This window comes from Cottoperca gobio, chromosome 4 (genome assembly GCF_900634415.1).
Source record: "Cottoperca gobio chromosome 4, fCotGob3.1, whole genome shotgun sequence".
Lineage (NCBI taxonomy): Eukaryota > Metazoa > Chordata > Actinopteri > Perciformes > Bovichtidae > Cottoperca > Cottoperca gobio.
This window is the reverse complement of record NC_041358.1, coordinates 18557083-18574618: the sequence shown is the minus strand read 5'-3', so window position 1 is coordinate 18574618 and position 17536 is coordinate 18557083. Positions and strand designations below refer to the sequence as shown.

At 41.3% G+C, this 17536-nt stretch overlaps 1 protein-coding gene across 1 annotated transcript in view; it reads left to right on the top strand.

Moving 5' to 3' along the window:
• The window catches only part of psmd1 (proteasome 26S subunit, non-ATPase 1), a 39547-nt gene extending 22011 nt beyond the window's left edge, over window positions 1-17536 (top strand). The window contains exons 17-25 of the mRNA XM_029429419.1: window positions 755-869; window positions 3660-3776; window positions 5015-5117; window positions 8627-8796; window positions 11292-11384; window positions 11835-11921; window positions 14165-14434; window positions 15697-15862; window positions 17341-17536. Coding sequence (XP_029285279.1) covers window positions 755-869; window positions 3660-3776; window positions 5015-5117; window positions 8627-8796; window positions 11292-11384; window positions 11835-11921; window positions 14165-14434; window positions 15697-15843 — 1102 coding nt within the window. The 3' untranslated portion in view covers window positions 15844-15862; window positions 17341-17536. The remainder of the gene's footprint in view (window positions 1-754; window positions 870-3659; window positions 3777-5014; window positions 5118-8626; window positions 8797-11291; window positions 11385-11834; window positions 11922-14164; window positions 14435-15696; window positions 15863-17340) is intronic.

Sequence of the window (17536 nt, the reverse complement as noted above, 5' to 3'; positions counted from 1 at the left end):
AGCGCTCACTCTGACACGCCCCCAGCAAACCAACAAACCAATGAGCGCTCACTCTGAGTCAAAAAACATGTCCCAACTCTATAAACATAGAAATAGGCAGCACAGTGCGGCTTTGTAGTTTACAAAAGTCGTACTAAAACATTTTGACACTGCGCCGTGTACCACACAAAATCGCTTCGAGATCAGTAAACACAACCAGAATTAATCCATATATAAAGCGCTCCGGATTATAAGGCGCACTGTCGCTTTTTGAGAAAATTAAAGGCTTTTAAGTGCGCCTTATAGTGCGGAAAATACGGTATATGGTATTTGTCCTTGGCCCTTTGTGCCATGTTGTACAAAAAACACCATATCGATGCAAATGCCAGCCTTTTGAAAGATGGTCCAAATAAGCATTCCCATCAGTCATCTCAAGATGACTTTGGTTTATGTGGCTCTTTTGCTCAAGGCCTCAAGGCGCCTTACATTATATTGAGCTAATCGCCTCATCCATCACTTAAGTGGAGCTTTTAGTCTTAATATTAATATGTGAGCATACTTAAAAAAAAAAAAGCGTCCTGCATACATGGTGCCAAAGCAAAGGCGCGAAGAAGCCATGGTGCATTTTTCTTTTTATCGTTCTATATAATGAATACAGTGGGTGAGATGAAGTTTCACACTGTTTTGCTCTTGTCCTCAACTCTGTCATTTGAATGGTCATCTTCAAGTGCCTCTTCTTGACTCACTCTTAATGTCTCTCTCTGTCTCTCCTCAGGACCCCTGAGCAGTGTCCCAGTGTGGTGTCACTTTTGTCAGAGAGCTACAACCCTCATGTGCGTTGTGGGGCTGCCATGGCCCTGGGAATCTGCTGTGCTGGGACAGGCAACAAGGTGAGCGTCTCTCCCTTAATTTCTCTTTTTCTCTCATGGTGTTGAACTGCTGTTAATAGAACTCAACACAGTGTTTCAAAAATAAAAAGCTACCAGGAAGCATAGGTGCCATCTGAACTGATTGTGGGCTTTTAATGTGAAACATGCTACAATGTTTGACGCAACACTGATGTATAGATAAGGCGGGAAAATCTATAGAAATAGTTATTTAGTTTAAAAAATAAAGGCATCGGGTGGTGGCTATTTGAGAATTTACAATGTCTGTCCTCCAGCTCCCATTAAACATACTATACATAAGGTTGAACTGTATTGACCAAACCTAACATAATATTACCACACAAAAACATTTTTTGTGGTTCCAAGATGAAAATAATGAGTTCCTATTTAATGCGATGTCTGCACGAGAGCATGCTCCTCTTGGAATCGGTGCTCGTAACTTGAATTAATATTCCTCAGCAGGCTGTGTACAGGAAAAGCTTGGATAGCCTTTTTTTCCTCCACAAAGGCCCTAACCCTGCGATCATTTATCCTACATGCTTTCTTTGTGCCTTCGTGTCACAGATGCAAAGACTGCACAAAGGGTTTTTCCTTAAAACAGCCAATTGATGGCTCTTTTGTGAGGCTTATCGTAGATGATAGAGTACATACTCCCTTTCTGTAGCCGCTGCAGAAGTTGACGAGAAAATGACTGTATAAAGTGATTGAACCTTAAAGAAAGCAGCTATTTTACGTGTAGTATATTGACATTTGCTTTAATTTCAGTGCAGCGGTCTGCACTGAGGAGCTCATAAATTGTGGAAAGTTCTTGGTAGATTTGCTAATAAAACGGTCCAAATTGGCTCACAGTCACCAGGCTGTAACATGCCATTGCGTTTGGGTCAATGAAGTCCGAAAAGAAGAGCGAAGAAGACAGAAGTGGGGGGGTACTGCCAGTTCCTGAGTTGTCTAACTATGTGTGCTGATCTGTCTCAGGTGCCATAGCCGAAGCAGAGTCATGGCTCATTGCATCCTGAGCCCTGAAGCGCCAAAGTGAATGTTTTGAACCCGATCAGGACGAGGCATGCTACAGAGCTGATCAGCTCCAAAGAGCCACGGCTTGGTTTTTCCAGAGTAAGACCTCGAGCACATTAGGTCCTTAGTGAGAATAATGATGTTGTAGGAAGAGAAGTGGGTCACCTATCCGCCATTATGTATACACCTTGGGCTTTGGACCTTTTATTTTTTGCACGTAAAAGGAAGAAACTGCACAGAAAAGCTGTTTTTGATCTTTTCTGTAGTAGGTTTGTTTTAAGATGATTTTGTACCATAATGAAAATCTTGAATACTGTCCAGCATGTTTAGTGAATTTGATGGAAGCAACCATCATTTCAGAATACTGTCGTTTGATACAGTTTTTATAAATAAGTATGAAAATGGAAATGATGTCGTGGTAAAGAGTGTTCTGCGCCTTTCCATTTATTTACACAAACTTCTAGCCAGCTGTTAGTAGTACTGAATTGAATGTAATTTAAAGTTCAACTCCTGCTGAAGCACAAGCCTGAAGAAAACAGTCCACCACTGTACGTGGATTAAGAAGATCTTAAGCAACCGCATTATGTGTCGTCCTGCTCTGCTGATTGAGCCTGACAGTAAATACCCTCAATTAAACCCCTAGACAACCTATCAGGAACAGGATGTGGTCGACTGGTGTTGGCTTTACACCCGGACTTATCGTCCCTGTACACGGCTGTCTCAGCCAGCTGAGCCGATTGCACGGATGAAACACGGTTTATTTTACCGCCGCTGTCATCATCATAGTTTGTTTCTCTTTCCTCTGCGGAGCTGACTCCTCCTTCTGAGTCTGCTGGTGTAGGTTACAGCCATTACTGCTCAGCTGAGAACAGCAGAGAGTTCAGAAATAAGAGGAGGAAAGAGGTGGTTCACCCTCATTTCTACATTCAGTGATTCAGTGATCATGGAAGGAAACTGATGAAGTCGGGGCTTGTCGTAACTGTTACTCCGTTCTCCTGTGCAACCAGATATTGATGACACTAATCTCATTAATGTGTGTGGTCTGGCTTCCTCTGTTGATAATCCCTTTTCCTGTGTTCAACCAAACAAAAGTGTTCATGTTGCACTCATCTGCTATGTCGGGAATGGCAAAATATATAAAATGTGTTCGAGTGCAAAATATCAAATTGTCAGTGTCATGTCCATTTCGGCAGGATTAAAAGATTTATAATCATTTATAAAGCTATACTAAACAAATAAGCCTTGAAAATATTTTTTACTAGTAGATCAGCAACTGATTATTTTTGGTCAATAAAATGTCAGAATATAAAGTTTCAGTCAGTTTCTACAGTCCAAGATGATGTCTTAAAATGTTTTGTTTTGTCACTCCAAAACCAAAAGATATTCAGTTTATTATGATATAAAACAGAAAAGTAGGAAATCTTTATATTTAATTATTAAAGTACATTTTCCATGAGTTGAACCTTCAAAAAAGATCTAAATTAATTCCCGGTTTAAAGTGAATTAAATGATGAGCAACATACACCTGCCCAGTGAAATTGTGGCCAATTTAAAATGGCCTAATCTATCTAGAAAGCAAAAGGCTCTCCTTGTAGCAATGTTTTTTGGTTTCACTGCAGAGTTAGCAGTCCTAAAGGATGCATGACTAAAGAAGCTGGCCTTTACCCTATTTTGAAATGCGTACATTGGGAAAATCATTTAATTTCAAAGTGAAGTGTGCATTCAGTAAAAGGTTATTTACAAACAACACAACCCTCCGTTATACCTTTATCTTCACAGGAGGCCATCAATCTGCTTGAGCCCATGACCAATGACCCCGTAAATTATGTAAGACAGGGCGCCCTCATCGCCTCTGCTCTCATCATGATCCAGCAGTCTGAAGTCACCTGTCCCAAGGTAAGATCCAAATGTTTGTTTTGTTTCCTTTAAACATAAACCAAGACTTGTTTGATCACTTCTCAGTTATCATTAATTAAATGGGTTTACAGCCAGCAGTCAGAACAGACATTTTCCTCACCAGAACAATTGCTAAATCAAGAATGACGACAAACAAATGGTGAAAAGGGGAAGACTTGACCAAAAGCAGAAAGCATTAAAACGGTTAACAAGAAATGTGTGCCATCGAAGACTGTAGAGTGAATAGTCCTGGCATAACTGCACACACTCACCCTTGGAGCACCTCATACTTTGTCATAGACAGTTAAGATTTGCCAGACACATTTTCAAAGACTCCTCATCTGCACAGCAACAGTCCTTAAAGCTCAAGGCGGTATGCAGGATTGTGCAAGAGGCAGTTTTTTCAAACAGTGGAATGTCAGGAGGTATTACATCCATGACCGTTAATTTCAAAGTCCCACTCTTTGAAATTTCCAGCTGTGCTTCACAGTTGTAGGCAGAAGTAGTACCTGTAGTTTTAGGGTGGTAAATTGGCCCAAATTGGCTGCTTACTACCTATCAGTGTTTACTCAAAGTTTCACTGTGGTTGTCGAGATATGCTGTTAGTGCCGGGACACCAACAGGTACTACACTCTCCTCAGGGGCGTGGCAATGCCGATGTGGCCTTGTTATGAATATTGTGCTGACAGAGTGCAAGTTTGAATGTGGCTGTCACGGGCTGTAATGCAATTGGTCAAACGTATGCCTCCCCTTTATTTGGAGAGCCTCTAACAAGGAGTCACAGCAACATCCAGCCTCTCTGCAGTATTTTAAAGCATGAAGTGATTCTAGGTTTTACTGAAAGGCTGGTTTGTACAGTTGTGCTGCACAGTGTTTCCCAGAGTCGAGGTTAAAACCTTGTTGTTTTTTTAAATGATGTATCTAGAACATGTGCTTCACAAGCACTCGACTCCGACATTGAGTTGCAATATTTTTTCATTTTTCAGAGCTGCAACCATTAGTTGACCATCGGCAACTATTTTGATAATCGATTAATTGTTAAAAGTAATTTTTCGATGCAAAAATAGAAGAACAAAAATGCTGATTTCAGCCTCTAAAAATATGTATCTGGAAAAAAACTGAACCTGTTGATCCAAAGTATCATTTAACAAATTAAATGTTTGGGTTTGGCCATTGGTGTCATAACATTAATTATGTATTTGTACATTTAACATATCTTCCTTCCCTCACTTTTTTAGGTAAACCAGTTCAGGCAGCTTTATGCGAAGGTGATCAACGACAAGCATGACGACGTTATGGCCAAGTTTGGAGCCATCCTGGCTCAGGGAATCCTCGATGCAGGTTAGTCTCCAAACGGATGTGCACAAGACATATTTACCCGTTTATACAGGCTGGAAGTTGGAAATGTCGTCTGTTAACTTGAAAGACACCAGCTTGAGCTTGTCAGTAGGCGATGGGTTTTTCCATGTCGGTCACAGAGCAAGAGATCAAACCGGTCTGTGCTCCCACCTGCCTCTGCCCTCATCCCTCAGGGGGATACAAAAATACCCACATTCTTAATTACACTGTTTGAACAAGTGAACGGCTCTAATTGTAACGTGGGTTTATGGTTTTGTGTGTGTCGTAATTACGCTCAAGCAAACGCATAGTAACCGTCTTCGATTGACCACCCGTGCACCGTGTTTCTGGAACAGATCATGCTACGGTGCATCAGCGCCTGGCGTTCCTACCTCAGCTCCCCTCTGCTGTCAGCCATATGGCCTGTTGGTCTCCCCCTGGTGATTACTGTTTGTCTGATGCTCTCTGTGTTTGTGTGTCTGTGCGGGTGTTTGTGGACACAAGCATAAAGCATGTGTTTATGTGTGTGAGGTCCTAGAGAGCTGCACACCATCACTTGGAGAGCTACACAATGGCATACACACATGTATACACAAACCCTCAATGCAGGCAGGAGCAGAAATCCCATTTCTTGCACCAACCTAAAACCCTGTGTGCTCAGCAAGAAAGAAACCAGCTCTGTTTACACACTGCTGTCTAAATACACCATCAGGTGTTGCAACTTACACAAAGTGAAGCCTATCTCGAGTATTTGCTTCGTTTCTTGAAAGGAGAAGTGCAGCTTATGTGTTTTTGATGTGTTGTGACACATGAACGTTTTTCATCAGTCATAAATGCCTCTTGATTAACTCCGCCCCCCCCGCAGCACGATTTGATGGTTATTTTTGTGCTGAGCAGATTAGCCATCTTGATGACAGACATGACTTCAATCATTTATCAAATCAGGCACATTAACTGTAATAAACTCAGCAAACATGCCAAGATGACCCTGTGTGAGACCATCCAGACAAACCCTGACCACCGGTTTCATTTTTCATACAGCAGACACACTCTCCGCTCCCCCTCCGACTCAATGTGTATCTTACAGTTTAAACACATTCATGCAGGAAACTCACCACTCCTGTTTGAATGTCAGACATGCTCAAGTTTGTGCTGCGTGAATGTTTTTAGTATTCTGGTTCCTCTAAGGGGGAGGGGTTGACGTTTTTGAGGTGCACAGATAATTGTATTTAATTTGACGGGCGGAAGCGATTAGAGCTCAGTTTCATGATCACTGGTGCTCATTACCCAGGAAATGTCAGTCTCTTGTGCACGTTCTCTCACCCCTACATGTCAGCCCCCATTAACAGACTTTCCCTCACTAATTGAGACGGTCCATTAATTAGCTTTATTTAATAGTTTCTCATACATGTAACGACACGTGTCCTATTTTCAGTTTTACTGGATTCGCTTGTTTCATCTCTTCAAAGCGACACAGCAAGCAGGTTGATTGTTTATATTGTAATTTAACACCTTTTTTTTTTTTTTTGGAGGATTGACTCCGAACCCCGTGCCTCCCTCACCAACTCCTTGGAATGAAAATTGGCCAACCAAACTAAAGAGTTGGCAAAAACAGCAGGTTAGGGGGAGACTTGCTAGTCAAGTGCTCTCAACCTCTTCTCAAGTTTTTAAGAGACTCTTAAGCATCCAGTTTAAGCAGTGAGCAGACCTTGTGACTCATTTTGGCCGACGTTCAATCCGTGCGGCTGGATTGGTTTGAATGTCAAGACGAGGCCCTGTTTTTAAATCATCCGAGAGGCATCGGAAAAGAAACAAAAAGACAGGAGATGATTAATCTGGTATTGTCTGGGCAGATCATATTTTTAGTTGGAAGGGCTACTCCTTAGTAACCTACGCCTTTTTTAAGGGAAGTTTTTCTTTTCATCCCTATACAAATGACCGATTCATCCTGGTTGCCTCCTGCCGTCCGTTCCGCCCCCTCCCTCTGTCTTCCTTTCTGCAGTCCCTCCCTACAGTTTGTCCCAGAAAGGCCAAGGGAGGTCTCTTACTCTTTGGTACTGCTCCAAGGAGCACCCTCGACCCCTGTCCATCACCTTCTCTTTGGACAAACTGACATGGTTTCTATTTGGCAGAGCACACACTTGCACCATAGTAAGGATCAAACCCTTAACCCCGGTGATGCACCTGGAGTACAAAGATCCTGAAAATGAGCTCTATCTAATCTATAATTAAACACAGCTGGGAAAGGCATCTGTTTTGGGGACAGCTGACGCATTTCTTGTGATATAAATCAATTATTTTTAATCTCCTCTGTAGCTCATATCTAATGATGATGACTTTTCATTTGACATTTTTTAAATGCAGGATGCTGTGGACAATGCATTCCTCAGTTTAATTGTCCCTGTAATATAAATCTTTGCCGTTGTATCAACATGTTTGACAGATTGACACCAAAAGACAACCTTCTGAGGGTGGTGACCATCCTGTTCTGTACCCTTCCTACTCCTTCATCTTATGATTCTTTTGCCATGTGGCTATTTTTCAAAAGATAATGGCTTTTGGGGCCTTTTTATTGATGGTACAGAATGAGATATGAAAGGGGAGAGAGAGGGGGGAGCTAAGGGCCACAGGTTTGATTCAAACCCCGGGCCGCTGCGGCAATGACTCAGCCTTTGCATATGGGTCGCCCGCTCTACCAGGTGAGCTACCGGGGCGACCTGCCAAGTGTCTGTTAATAAATCAATGCAGTGGTGATAAATGTGTGCGGGAATTACCTTTTTCCTTTGAAATTGGATCTTCGGGGGATTTTGTTCTCTGCACCACAAAGGAGACAAAGCAATTATATATTATATATATTCCTCTTGTGCCAAGTTGACATGGGTTTGTTTTACAATCAGTGATCGGTATGAAACTGAACAATAAAACAAGCAATGTTATCTTTAAAACAAAGAGTAGTTTGCACCCTTTTTTTTTTTTCTTTTTGTATTTGTTCACGATAATCAATAACATGACAGGTTTATGTATGTTAAGTGCCATTGGCGATAATCATTGGACTCCCATAGCAGTGGTTTCACCCACAACTCTCATGTGACCAAAATCGAATAATTATGGAATAATCTTTTACCTAGAGTGACATTGTCCTCTGCTGAGCAGCATGCATTTTGAAACCCTTATGTACCAGGGGACACGTACGGCTTGCTTGATGTTTGCTCAGCATGCTTACACTTTTTATGCAAAACCTACTATTTAAAAATTCTGTCGGCATCAGTTGGTACATAATGCGGCAGCACGTATGCAAATGTTAATTATCACAGGCTGTATGACTTCTAGTCTAGTATAGTTATTATGTGGGGGGGGGGGGGGAAGATGTGTGCAAATAAAGCAAGGGTGCTGTCGCTTTGAATAAAATAAGTTTTATCTGTGTTAAAATGACTTTTTAATTTATTCTTTAGTGGGGAATGAACAATAGCTGTGCCATAACACTGAAACCCTCTCTGCCTTCTGTTGTCCAGGTGGACGCAATGTGACCATCTCTCTGCAGTCCAGGACGGGGCACACTCACATGCCATCATTGGTCGGCCTGCTGGTCTTCACCCAGTTCTGGTTTTGGTTCCCCCTCTCCCACTTCTTGTCACTGGCCTTCACACCAACCGCTATAATCGGCCTCAACAAGGACCTCAAGGTACTGATGTGACTTGCGGTGATTGGTGTGCGTTTGTGTAAGCGACCAGTAGATAGTGACCTTTTTTCCAACACTGTCAAAAAAAACAAACATTCAAGGTAATTTATTGTCATTCTGCTACACAGGGTTGCATAACGAAACGCAGTTGTAGTCCATTTACACTACACAAGAAAAACAGAGTGTTCCTTGAGTGCATTTGTTTTGGAGGAGTGTAAACGGCAGCAACAAAAACAATCGTGAATTCTCTCGTTTGAAAATTCGACATCAGGGAAACATCCATCCACTTTTGCATTTGAGCATTAAGTATCATTGATGTAAACACAGCGTTCCCCTCCTCGTCCCACCGGAGTCTGCCTTTCAGATCTTCAAAACATTAAGAAAAACTGGCATAAAATGTAGAAATTAAAATAAAGCACTCAGCAAAGCCAAACCACTTTAAATGCATTATTTTGGTGTATTATCCTGCATATACAGGATGTAGCTGTGATTAAAATATAATGCAGTTGATTTATATTTTACACATTTCTTTGTGTTAATGATGAGATATAATTGACCTGGGGGGGAAAAGTATGGCTGCTAAATTTGTATTTGGCACTGCGTTTGGTTTGAAAATATTTAGATTCTTGCCTTGGTAACAACTGTCACCAGCAGTCTATCCATTACAAGGCCCTCCTGATTGTGAGCTTGTTCTCGCACACTGATGCCAAGGGATCACTGTGACACGTTGAGGTCTTAAACAGACGTTAGATGGGCATTATCTCTTCATTGCTATCCAAATCAGCAGCACCTGACACCAGGGACACTTACACACTTTTGTGTATTGTGCAGCCCCAGCTTTGCGAGGCACTGGAGAATATACTTCGTGTAAAGCCACAAATAATACACAAGGGATAGAGTGCAGAGGGGAGGTGGGGACAGCAGAGTTTAACAGACTTGTGTGCTGCACCCTGCCAAGACTCGTCAGCACCTGTTTAACTACGCAGCACGAGTCTTCACAGACTTCTACTCTCACCGTTGGACAAAGAACATCCTCTTCATTTACAAGTTCTTTTTTTTTTTTAGCAACAAACCTTTAGGTTAACGTCAAAGAGAACACAAGAGAAGTCACATCACTGCTTCTCTTTCTGCCTCCATACTGCTGTGGATCGGCTGAAATGTGGGGTGATAACTCAAAAGAAGTCCGCCCGTCCCCCCCTCACATTTTGTGCTGCTCTGTTGGACCATAGGGACTGTTAAGTCATTTAGTTTCAGAACACTGTTATCATTTGAAGGCTCACACTAAACAGAAGGCACCTGGTGCTGCTCTGGCAGGAGATCATCTTTTACGTTTGTCTAGGTAAAGTTGACAAGAGCACTTTTTCATTTTTACTTAAGGATAAGTGAAGGAGGGTGTTGTAGTAAGTGCTTCTCCTTTTGTCTAACCAGATAAATGTAAAATATACTTAAAATCCTAACAATGTTCAGGGACAGCACTTCCTGTAACCCTTTCGTCTCAGTAACAGCATATTATAGTAAACACTTGCTCAGTTAATGGCAAACTGAATGAATATGTAAGGAGTAAACGACTGTTTTATTGGCAACTGCTTTTTCCTATTTAACCAAAATGACATTGGGCAGCCGGTATAAAATCAGTATATCTGTTAAAATATGACATTTGAGACGACATTCCTCTGCAAAACAGGTTGTGATGGGACAACAGAAGAAGTGTTTGCCTTATGCACATTTCACTTTAGTTCACTATTCAATCTGAATCTGTCTTCGTATAACAGAGAGCTGAAGTCGTGCCCTTTTCCCTTGCTAGCCTGTGTCCCACGATCATGATCTAGCTTCTATAACTAAGTAGGTTTAAGCAACGAGTCAAGTCATCAGATGTTCCTGCCGTTTTCTGTGCAAATCCCGAGATAAATGAGCGTTTACTGCTGTACTATTTTAACACCTTATCTTTTTAACTAAGAGAACCTGATGAGGGGGGGGGGGGGCGGCACTTAAACTCAATAAAGTTGTTTTTAGGTTCAACAAAGACTTCAATAAACAAGCTTTTCTGGCAGACTTAAAGTTCATTTTTGACTTTAGAAAGTTGGCAGTTGAGGGTCCATTTAGTCGCTGCTAACTGACCCTTGAGGTTTACTCCCATTATTGTCTCTAGGCAGCCCTGATCATCAGGTCTGTCACCTTCTGACCGTCCCTTCAAAGATTAGGCCAGCAAGAAAACAAAATGTAAATAAAAGGTCATTTGATTCCAGCAAAGTGCCACATTGATTTTAACTTGCACAAGAGTAGCGCGAAGTGACTCGAGTTTCTCGACAACTATTGAATGGCTTCTCATGGAAAGTTGTACTAAGTGGTTCCATCCCACTCGACAAAGTGATACGAGTTGCTTTGTTTGACTGAAAGATGTTAAAGGTTGTTTCTGTGCCTGTAAAGTGGTTCTGACCGGCAGATCACGGCGAGGTTGTGTCATGTTACTAAACATCTTCTTCTGTCTCCCTGTTCAGATGCCCAAGGTGCAGTATCGTTCTAACTGTAAGCCCTCCACCTTCGCCTACCCACCAGCTCTGGAGGTTCCCAAGGAGAAGGAGAAGGAGAAGGTGAGAACTTATGCGCCACGACAGATCAGCTTGTTTTGCTTTCCTTTTTCCTGAAATTATTAGTTGAGGAAAGCCGACCTTGTTTCATATTGATTAGTGGATCATTTTTTAACCTTCCCTGTCAGACTCATCTTTTTTTTTTTGCCTTTTATATTTATTATTCCAACATCGTAGACCTATTTTTCACAGTTGCTTCATTTCACAATCCTAGATGATCTTGGAGAAATGTAATTAAAGACCAAGTAGCGTTTATTTTGTGGTCGACTATTTAGTACATTTAAAGCCGTGTTTGTAGAAGGTCTGAGTGTCGATGGTATTGCCTTACATTGTGGAAATGTCTCTCTCTCACTCTCTCTCTCTCCTCTCTCTCTCTCTCTCTCTCTCTCACTCTCTCTCTCTCCTCTCTCTCTCCTCTCTCTCTCTCTCTCTCTCTCTCTCTCTGCATGGCAGGTATCCACCGCTGTTCTCTCCATCACAGCCAAAGCCAAGAAGAAGGAGAAGGAAAAGAAAGAAAAGGAGGAGGAGAAGATGGAAGTGGTGAGTGGAAACAAAAAACCCTCTCATCCCTAATTACTAATAATCTCATTTAGTTTTGTTTGTGTAAAGGGAGTCTACACTCACAACAACATATCTACATTGCAAAGCGATTCATTTCATTTTGTTTATTCATTCAGAATAAATATTTATGAGTAGGGAGTTTATTCTACTCTAACAGAAAGGTCTACCCTAAATGAACCCATTGTGTAGGTGGTCTGTCTAAATTAAAACAAATTGACTATTTAGACCCCTGCGATGTATTTTAAGTAATGTTTTCAAGGATGTATCTCATTGTTGGAGTACTACACGGCTTTGTAGGCGGGGAGGTACCATATAATATTCAGGTGTATACAGTGTTTCCCACAGGATTTTGTCAGTGGGTGGATCTCTGTCCCTCTAGGGTGGTCCGGGGGCGCGTCTCCCTGGAATAAATTCTTGTACATTTTAAAGTTAAATGCATCATTCTGGTGCACTTTGAGACCAAAATTGAGCTATGCAGAGCTTTCTGCTCTTTTAAACACATTTCTGAGTAATAATTTTGTGCTCTATAAACAGTTTAATCATAAACGCAGATATACAAATCTAATCCACAGAACCTACCCCCACTCTAAACCACTTCACACACACACACACACACACACACACACACACACACACACACTCAGACGTTTACCCACTGTGAGCAGAGAATGTAGCACAGATCCCTCTCTTCTGTATATTGTCCGAATTGGTTTTCATTTATTTTCTTGTATTTATGTCTTCATACATACGTGTTTCCTTGTATATGCCGATTAGAGTGGAAGGAACATTTAGAATTTCTTTGTACAGGGAAACTTGTTTCTAACTGTATATATGATAATAAATGCGACTTGATATTGATTACATGGTTTAAAAAAAAGTCACAACTGGAGCAGCGAGCCTTCACCCCAGACGGCCGGGGCTTTTAAAGTCACGTCGCACCGTCACGGCGCAAATGCGCCCATATTGACACATGTAAAAATATATTATCGGTTCATTATAATACTGTGCCGGGCTGCCACAGTCTACGAGGTAATTAATGGGAAACACTGGGCGTATACTCTGCAGTGCATTTTACCTGTGTTATTTTTATGACAATCTTTCAAGTAGACCACATGGCAATGCAGCCGCAGCATGTGTCCCAATAGAACACACACACACACACACACACACACACACACACACACACACACACACACACACACACACACACACGGCTTTTATTTCTTTTCTCAAACTTGGTCTTAATCTTTTCCCCTCACCAACACCCAGTTCACAGACAGACTCAGTGAGCCAGTAAAACTTTCATTGGGGGTTTTTTCTCTGGGCGTTAGCAGCATGTTTGATCCGCTCTGCCACGCTACATCTCAGCTCGGGTGCTGAGAGACAAGCTTAGAAATGTCCGTCCTGCTCACATCTCAGGTTTTTCATTTTATTTGGCTTGAATCGAGAAGGCGGTTGAAGGGGGAGGCATCCACTCACACTGGGGTCAGAGGGTTCAGAATTCACTGGTTGTCATTTTCTGGACAGTTTTATAGCGCTCACTTTGGTTTTGGCCATTTTGTTTACATTTAGCTCATCTATTTTCCCTTAAAAGCTTCACTGCGGTATCTTTTTATTTCTACACTAAATATATCAACACTAAAATATGTTGAGTAGAATGAGTGGCAAGAAGAGTGTACAATATGGCAGACTGCAGATGGTGGTGATAAAAGGCTAAACTGATTTCATCAGTAAAGAATTTGACTGTCTGCAGTTTTACACCTGAAGCTAGAAACCGAGCCAGAGGACAGAACACAGCTTCAGCGTTTCAGAACATCAGCAGAAGATGTTCTAGTCCTCCAGTACCTGCCTGATGGTCCAACAAATCACTGGCCTATTAACAGTTCCCAAAATCAGAATGTTTTACTCATAACTTCTCCGAAATACTCTGATGGTGGGGTTAGAATGTATCATAATTGTGCATGATCAGCACTTTTTGTTTTCCTCCAGAAATATCAGAATTTTATTTATTTGTAGTTTTTGTTTTTTCATACATAAAAGACTTATAAGATTATAAAATGCATACAAAGAGAGAGGTCACAATAAATATTAACTGTGAAACCCCAGAAACAGAAGAAGTAACAACAGCAGATTCAACAATGATGAAATCCACAAATTACAATGACATAAAGAAAGTAATCTCAGTAGTCCTGATGCAGAACATGCTGCTTCTCTGTTCACAGGAGGTCCAGGAGGGGGAGAAGGAGAAGGAGAAGGAGAAGGAGAAAGAGAAAGAAAAGGAGAAAGAGAAGGAGAAGGAGAAAGACAAGGACAAGGAGAAGGAAAAAGAGAAGGAGAAGAAGGATGACGAGAAGGAAAAGGAGAAGGAGAAGGAGAAGAAGAAAGAGGCAGAGCCAAACTTCCAGCTCCTGGAGAATCCGGCCAGGGTGATGCCGGCTCAGCTCAAAGTCCTCAACATGCCCGAGACCTGCCGCTACCAGCCCTTCAAACCGGTAACCCATCTGTCTGCTTCTCCGTCTGTCTGAATCTGAGTGTGTCTCCAGTTGAAATAATTCAAGAGGCCAAACCACACCTCCTTATGTCTATTACAAATATTAATGTGGCTCAATTTTGTTGTTAAATAGTGTCAAAATATTACTTCCAGGTACAGCTACTAGATATTGTTGAACTGTCTTTAACGTCAACAGTACATTACTAAATGACTGCATCAAAGAGCAAAAGCTTGTTATGAGAATCACCTTGTAACAAATGTAAATGTAATGAAACGGGCCATCGGAGGAGAAGTCTCCACAGACACTGAAGCCAGAACAGACCAAATGTGATGCAACGCTACAAAAGCAGCGCTTGATAAATATGTTTAAAATTAATTTTAATTATAGCACCAATACATCTAAGAATTGTTATACTTAACAACATTAATGTAATGATATTTAATAATGCAAAAGTATCTCTCAGAGGAGTTTTTACTTTAAAATACATCGTTGAAGTCCGACAGACGCCAAAATCAACCAAGTCCAGAAACTCCCCTCTCTTCAGGCCCATAAACCAGACTACTGCGGTCCTGCTGTAAATGTTGACAGTTTCCCGCAGTTAATGGCAGGACGGCGTGCGCTCACCCAATAAGCACTCGCCCCAGTCCTGTAAAGAGGAAGTACTGTTTGATTTTGTGTCTCGCAAGCTAAGCATTGTGCGACGTCTTATATCAAGTGCCAAAATGGTGTCTTTGCTTGTCTGAAGTTTTGTAACGCTGCTTTCCTTTTAAGGGTTTGTTTTTACATTCAAAGACGAGTTTAGGAAGTGAAGAGGTTTTACAGACTTATCTTGAAATCTGGTCAGTGTCGGGAGGTTTATTGAAACCCTATTATGTGGATCAACTCACATTAATATAAAGTTTCCTGTCTTTGATTTTTCATCGGCGCTGAACGATTCCACAAATTGTTTATATAAACTCCACTTTTTAGTTTCAAAACCACACGGTGCACGTATTCCTGATCTTTGTCCACACCTGTTTACTTTATGTACGGTTGTACCATTATGGAGAAACCTAAATATCGTGGACCTGCATCATAGCATTTCTAGTAATAGGTAGTTTTATTTTTTACATATTTTGTACCTTTTGGAAGACTGAGTCTTGACCGGGATTTCAAATAGATTTCTGGAGTCGTGAACGAGAAAGAACCCGTTTCTTTCCAGCTATTGCATAAGCATCAAGTTAGCTAGATGTTATTGGTTGATTTTTCCTGTCTGTCATCAGCTCCATACAGGCGGGATCATCATCATGAAGGACACCAGTGAGGAGGAGGAGGAGCTGGTGGAGCCCGTCTCGGCTCACGGCCCCAAAATCGAGGAAGAAGAGCAGGAACCAGAGCCCCCCGAGCCCTTCGAGTACATTGACGAGTAGAACTGCTCTCACAGTAAAGGTATGCATTCCTGAACCATGTTACTCATTCATAACTTCAGCTGAGTGTCTGCTGATGTTCAACATGCTGATTTGAACATGCTACTCCACAGTGTATCTGCAGCAACCTTTTAAAAGTCCTAAAATGTTTTGAACTTCAAGTATTGAATCAGTGGATCCCAGCTGCTCGCAGTGTGACAGCCCAGTTACATATAATACTGTGTCACTGATCTTCAGACGCATCTCTGGCATTAAAACACTCCCACAGAGCGGTCAGGCCGTTTTTCCTTTGCAAGTAAAGTTATGTGATAACACACAATGCAGGTCTGTGCTGTTGTTTCCTAGCCTAACCTAGTTTCACCCGTCACTGGCTGAGGAATGTAAACACCGCTGCCATCTCCAAACACCAGCGCAGAGGGCAAACCTTCTCCCTGTACTCGCCAATGAAGCTGGATGCTTAATGATTCCTCGCTGCTTGTTGTGTTTGTGTTGGATGGGCTGCAGCCTGCCTCCCATGTCGGAGCTCGCTGTTGCGTGTTATGAGACCGATGAGGTGTCAATGACCAAATTAGGGCCTCTTTGCATACTATGTCATTTCTTAATGAGGTTCAAGTGCTGCGTGACACGGTAAACACTGCAGAGATCATTGTCAGGCTGACTTCGAGGGCGGAGGTGTGTTTGCCAGAGACAGCGTGGCGAGTAGAGTGACCGGGTTGTTTTAGAAGGTCATAAGTTTGATGCCCAGAAAAGAAATATGTTCAGTCACCAGTCTGTAAGTCCTTGACCTAGTCATGCTCCACCCACGCAGGTGTTTTCGCTGAATCTACTTAATAAGGGCTCCTGTCCAGACTATCAATGCTATAATCTGTTTTTGACATTTACTCTGATATTGTTATATTATACTGGTATATATTTTTTAGCCTTTATTTTATATATATATATATTTTTTATATTATTTTTTATATTTATATTATTTTTTATATTTATATATTTTTTATATAGGCATTTACATATATATTTATATATATTATATTTTTTATATATTTATTTATTTATTAACTTGATGACCAAAACAAACCACTGATTCGTGAGTATTGATGAGAAATTGTGTTCATATATTGTAATTCGCACTCTTAAGACCTTCAATGAAGAACGTTTAGAATGTACACGTGGCAGCTGTAAACTGTGATGTTATGCCATGTTCATGACATTTCATATTTACCGTATTTAACCATTTTTAAAAAGAGGAAACTTTTTCTTTGAATCTCCAATAGCTTAGTTTTAATAATGAAAAGTCTCTAAAAACCAAACAAACATGGATTCCCTGTCAACCGAAGTCTGTCCAATTAAACCAAATGTTATAGATAAAGCCTTGAGCTGCCTTGTTGTAAACATAGCTATCTTTTCCTTCTCTACCATCAGTCCTTAATGACATTTGATAAGATTTAGATCATTTAACTTGTAAATCACCGCTAACAGGCGTGTTTTTACTCTCCTCAGGCATCAGAAGAAGAGAGATGTCCGCATGTTGGTCCAGCGTCTCCCTCTGTGCATCAATCTATTCATCTCCCCGCTTCGCTTCCTCTTTTACACGTTTCTTTCCTGTTCTGCCTCCTCATTTGCCAGACAGGGAATGTTTTACACCCTCAAATTGTATAATTTTCTGTCCGTACAATAAAAAATGATATATATTGGA